The sequence below is a fragment of the Selaginella moellendorffii genome, unplaced genomic scaffold, assembly GCF_000143415.4.
Source record: "Selaginella moellendorffii unplaced genomic scaffold, v1.0 SELMOscaffold_7, whole genome shotgun sequence".
In the NCBI taxonomy this organism is placed as follows: Eukaryota; Viridiplantae; Streptophyta; class Lycopodiopsida; order Selaginellales; family Selaginellaceae; genus Selaginella; species Selaginella moellendorffii.
This window is the reverse complement of record NW_003314268.1, coordinates 2,706,713-2,712,712: the sequence shown is the minus strand read 5'-3', so window position 1 is coordinate 2,712,712 and position 6,000 is coordinate 2,706,713. Positions and strand designations below refer to the sequence as shown.

The following is a 6,000-nucleotide window of genomic DNA, read 5'->3' as shown; positions in this document are numbered from 1 at the left end:
GCTGGGACGAGCCGGGCTGGTTGCCGAGGCCGAAGGTCTGCTGCTGGTGATGCCCTTCCAGCCGCATTTCCTCGCATGCGGTTTTAGGTTTTAGCGCTTACAAAGTTCATGGTAGCGGCAAGAACATCGATGCTGCATCGTGCCGCAGAGAAACTCTTGGAGATGGAACCAGGGGACTCGGCGCTGTACGTTCTCATGTCGAATCTGCAAAAGCAGGATTCCACAGAAATCTTGCCTTCCAACATTCATGCGTTGCCTTGCAACAGCTCGGTTTTCAAGATCTGGGACAGCACACTGCACCCAAGGAAAGAGAAAGCTACAACAGACAAGGATGGCTCAAAGGATAGCTAAAATATATCGTCATACATGCCTGCACCTGGATCAGTGAGGTGGCACTACTGCCACCTAGGATCATGTCATAGAGAGCATATATACTCGTATGCTCATTGTCCCATCCTTGAACACAGCCAAGAATGTCAAGAACAAACCGGTTGTGATGTTGGTGTTGGTGGAATCGTCGCTGATGTACGTCCCTTTGGCTCTTCCCACAATCTGGGAGTCATGCGAGGGAGAACATCGTCGATGACAAACACCACTCCAAAAATAACCATTCTGGGGGCCTGCGACCAAAACCACCATGGAATTTGATTTGAGTTGCATGAGAAAAACCAACTGAGAGGCCGTAGGATTTCTGGTGTTGTCTAATCAATAATATTATCACCAACTCCAGCATAACAAAGCACCTATAGTTTAGATTCTAAAAATTAAAAAAAAAAATTTATATCGATGGCTCCTCCTAAACTTTTGTACCCCGATTAAAAGCGAGGAAGGCAACAGGACCTTCCTGTGACTTAATCAAGCCCATAGAAGGGACTGAAGAGAAAGCCAGATAAATGACGAGCTTTCGCTCTTTATTCTATTTGTTTTTCACTTGTTCTTATGTTTTGTCTCTTGCAGTGCCTGCAATCAAAGAGTAGCATCTATCCAAATTGGCTTCCAAGAAACGTACCTCGTCAAGTTCCCTGTCTCTCTCAGAGGTGGAAGAACTCACCAGGATACAGAAAGGCTCGTACCTGGTCGGCGTTTTCACATGTCAGAGGAGGGTGCCCCGGAGCAGATGGCTCCACCTCCAAATCACTCTTGACCCGCTTGGGATCATTGGCTGTCAACTTCCAGACGAGGTTCTCGTCGCTCATGATCTGGGGGCTGTTCTCCACATCGCCCTTCCTGGTCGTTTCAGCTTCATCAGTCCATATTGTCAGCTCAAGTGCAGAGACTACTAACCTGTGGGAAAAAGGCCGGATGCGGGGGTCCATCATGATGAACTTCTGCATTTGTTTCTCCATCTCAGCCTGCTTCTTTGCCAGTGGTGCGACATCTCCAGGATCGAACACGGTGCCAGAACGATCCGCCACCTTTCGTCCTTGTTCCCGTCCATGAAACTGCTCTGAAACCCCGTCGCGTCGAGATGATAGGCGCACTGGGAGCTCGTTTGCAGCCATTTTCTCGCCTGCTGGATGATGAGAGTAGCCACCAGTCGAGAAGAGTGGATCATCCTCCGGAGTGGCTGAGAACAGCCTTGGCTTGTCGTCAACTTCATGCGCAGGAAAGACGACGAGAGGATCCTCCATCATGACGTTTCCCGCACTGGATGAGCAGCACGAAAGAGTGGATCCACTGCGAGCTTGTTTCCGGATGCAGACTTGTGGCGAGCACCAGCGGGAAGAGCAGACGGTCGTAGTCGCCTTGGTGGCCTCAGGAGCTTGTGAATTCGGGGATCAGCAGCTGCCTTCTTTCTGCATTCAACTACGAAGATGGTCGAGGCAATACTTTGGTCAGGGGAACATTAATGAGGTGCTCCTGGTGGCTGCTGCTGCTGCGGCTGTTGCCACTGCCAGGCTGATGGCCATACTCCACCAAGATGTCATCGTGCACCTTGTTCCTTCTCCGCTTCAAGAGTATTCAGACTCCAGTGACGATGGCTACCAGCGCGAGCAGGATGCCTGCCGCGGGCACACCAGGTGATGCCACGAATGCTGCTGCTGCTGAAGATGGTGCTGACGACGCAGTAGGCGGAGAGGTGCCCAAGCCAAGGGGCCTTGTTATGGTCGAAGGGTGGCGATGGCGGCCTTGGGTTCCACGTTATGCTCGAAGGTGGTGGCGATGGCGGCCCGGCCCTCCTTGGTCGCCAGGTTACAGTGTCGGCCTTGTTGGGCGCTGAAGAAAAAGGTGGTGGCCCTGTAACATCTCCATCACCAGCTCGTCGATGTCCATGGTGTCTCTTTGTGGGCGGAGGGCTCGGTGGTGGATGTCCAGCTCCATGATGTTCTGGAGAACTCGCTGGTGGATGTCCATCTCCATGATGCTCAGGAGAACTCGCTGGTGGCATTGCCGGTGAGTGGTGTCCCTCTGTGGCACAGAAAGTATCCGGCTACCATCGCTTGCACAGACGCCTCCTCCACATCCTGATCACTGACCAGTGGTGAATGACTGTGCCTCTTGGCTGGCACCGGTGGAGACCTCTTTGGTGGCGGAGATGAAGTTGTCGGCGCCCTCTTTGGCGATGGTTTGGGCGGCGGCGTCCTCCTCGGCTCCCGGTGAGGCGGCGGGGGCGGTGGCGTCATAGTCAGAGATCAAGCTTACATTTCAGTTCAAGCTCGCTTCCTTTTTTAGGGCATTTAAGTTTCTACGAAAGGCTAGGTTAGCCGGCGGGATTAGGGCATTAGGGGGCGATGGGGTACAAGAACAAGGAGAAGCAGAAGAGACCGCAGCCGCCGGCACCTCCGCCGCATCCACCGGTTAGCCCTGTGTCTCTGACCATCCTCTACTACGAGCTTCGCAAGGACTGGCCGGTGCCCCAGAGTCGAAGATGGACGATCTATGCAACGACAATGGTTTCGTGGCTGACGTGGACGCGTGGCTCAACACCCTAGGTCTCTCGGAAGAGGTTGGCGTGGAGCGAAACCTTCATCCTCATGGTAAGGGAGGCTGGGCCGTGCGTTAAGTTCATAGAACAGGGCGGCTTTGTTGCGTACTGCCCTAATGCCAACAGCAAAGATCACACTGGACTGCTATACCGGCAGGCGCTGCGTTTCCAGAACTATGCGAAGGCTAAGTTGCTCGCGGAAGTGGCAGCGCAGGCAGTGCAAGAAAGGCAAGATGAAGGGGGAGGCAGCGGTAGAGGTGGCGGCACAGGCAGCGCAGGTGGAGGAGGAGAAGAAAGGGAAGATGAAGGAGGCAGCGGTAGAGATGGCAGCTGAGTCTAGTGGTAGCAAGTCTGTGACAACACTCGTCTTCCAAAGCAGCGATCTTCACGTCCAAGGCAGCAATCTTCACATTCAAAGCAGTGATCTAACTTGGTGCAGCGGGAGCAGATTGCTGCTTTGGATGTGAAGATCGCTGCTTGGGAAGATGAGAACTCGGTGCAGCTGGAGCAGATCACTGCTTTGATAGAGGAGAACTTGGAGCAGCGGCAGCAGATCGCTGACTTGAAAGATCAGATCACTTCACTAAACCGGGAGAAGGCTTCGATGCGGTCGACCTTGAGTTCGCTCAAAGCCCTGTTCAAGAGGAAGCTACTGGAGTCATTCAGAGTGAAAGTAGCAGGCATGTTCCCGGATGCGGTCTGGAACGGGGACGTCCCTGATGTTGGGTGGTGGTGCGGCTTCATCCAAGACCCCAGGAGCATTGCAGCTCTCTCTTCGGCATCGGGAATCGGTTTTGACATGCCCGACGCTTGCACTGACGAGCTACGACCACGGCTCAGCTCAATCCAGCAAGCAGGAGGAGTGGCTGCACATGTCATCACCGAAGAACCCGAGGTCTATGCCACTCTGGTCTGTCAGTACGCTGGCGCTTCGCTGGAGAGGATGAAGAAGATCTATCGACTGGTCTTCGGGCGTGACGCTGCCCAGGATGCCTTTGGGGACGTGGGGTGCTGCAAGTGTCCAGTCCATTGTCCGGAGGTGGAGTATATCTTCCTCTGCAAAAGTTCTATTGATTGTTTCTCTTATGCAGGGCGTGAAAACGGGGCAGTCTCCTTCCAGAAGACAAGCCAAGAATTTTGTTTGCCTCTTTTATTTTGTTTCTTGTCTTTTCTTTTGTTTTCGCATACAACGAGCTCAAAGGCTCCTTCCAGAAGATGAAGAACGAGTAGATAGAAGCAATATTACATACCCGACCTGTATTTGGCTTTTATCCAAAGTAGTAAATGCGGCTTCCATAAGTATGGGGTATTTGCAAAGCTCTGGGATGCTTTTACAAGTTTTGTTAACCAAATTTTTATTTAGTACAGGTTATTTGCTGCATTGTATGGATGCTGGTTCCAGTCGCATTGTCTCCGAGTCTTGGCGATTTTGTGGAACTTAATGATCCTCATTTGAAGGGCTGGAGAGATTTTATGAGCATTATAGAAAAAGAAGAAAATTTCAAATGCGGAACCAAAATATCATATTGGCCTACTCCAACCACGGCCACCTCGAAGAAGCCATGAAGATGTTTGCATGGATGCCACAGAGCGATCTCGTCGCTTAGACGGCAATGGTTGCGGCAATTGCTTTGCACAGGATCTTGAGTCTTGTTGGACCAAATGCCACAGCACGATAGCGTCGCGTGAAACACGCTTAGATCCAGAGCAATTGCCCTCGTCCAAGCGCGGGAGCTGAGAGACACAGCGAGCTGGATTGCTGCTCAAAGGGGGAATCTCTTGCAGGCCGGGAAGATCTTATCCACGTTGCCTGATTAAGGCATTGTGTCGTGGAACGCGATGATCCCTGGCTGCACACAGAATGCCCATGAGCGAAAAGCCGCTGAGTTTTTTGGCAGCATGGAGCTTCCCACCGTGATTACAAGTCAGGAGAATCACCTGGAAACTTATCTCATTTCTCGCCTCACCCTGGCACTCGACTACTTTCGATATGGTGGCCTAGTACAGCATTTCTCCAAAAGTGAGTCACTTCCAGGCGATGGCAGATGTGCTGGGACAAGCTGGGCTCAAAGGTCTGCTGCTGGTGATCCCCTTCCAGCCGCATTTCCTCACGTGGAAGAGCTTGATCAGCATGTGCAAAGTTCATGGTAGCAGCAAGAACATCGATGCGGCAGCTCGTGCCGCAGAGAAACTCTTGGAGATGGAATTGGTGCTCTACGTGCTCATGTCGAATCTGCAAAAGCAGGATTCAAGGTTGCCTTCCAACGTTCAAGTGCGGCCTTCTAGGTTTTTCAAGATTTGCACGCTGCACCCTAACTTAAATATATTATTTGTAAGGTGGAATCATGGGATATTTAGATGTAAATATAGAAATATTTTAAAGATATTATATATTGTGAGTGCATGGATTATGGAAGTGAGTACATGGACTATAGAAAGGGAATACAGAAAACGTGTATATCAATTAACCCAAAAACCCTAGTTTATATATAAGAGCAAGTGGTCCAAATTAAAACCAATCTGATGACTACCAAAATCCCACTATGCTAATATTAGTATACGGCATCATAGCTGTACACTTGGCCCTCACATCATTCCCTCCTCTTGGAATAATGGAAGACCATCAAAGTTCTCTCGTAGATAGGCCAGGATCTGGAGGAACGTCAGGAGGAGGCATCGACAAATTCGTAGGTGGTATTAATTGCTCTTGATCCTTTTGTATGAAGCGTTTCAACTATTGCACATGCACAATCTTTGGAGGATTGGCCTGCTAGATGTCATGCTGAACCTCATAAACTTGTAGTCCAACTTGCCGCAACACCCAATACGGTCCTTTCCACTGTGAAGGAGCCCCTTAAAAAAACCACATACCGTAAGATGGGGAAAACAGATTAACACTAAATCATCCATTTTGTACTTCGTAGGTGGACAATGATGGGAGTTTTAGCGTCCCACTTGTACGCAGCCTAAGTGTTCGGCAAACTCTACTTGGACAAGTGGAAAAATTCTCGTTAAATACTAATCCCACGACTTAGCATCGGCAGCTCGTGGCATTCGCGAAGGTAAACCCAACT

The 6,000-nt window shown here is 50.7% G+C and overlaps 1 protein-coding gene across 1 annotated transcript; it reads left to right on the top strand.

The window, feature by feature from the left end:
- The first annotated feature begins 2,703 nt into the window (after nucleotides 1-2,703).
- On the top strand, nucleotides 2,704-5,077 carry LOC9634041. Its single transcript, XM_024671541.1, has 3 exons — nucleotides 2,704-3,965; nucleotides 4,018-4,263; nucleotides 4,787-5,077. Exons 1-3 carry the CDS (start codon nucleotides 3,531-3,533, stop codon nucleotides 5,075-5,077), a joined length of 972 nt encoding a protein of 323 aa, XP_024527309.1. The 5' UTR covers nucleotides 2,704-3,530.
- Nucleotides 5,078-6,000: the final 923 nt, after the last annotated feature.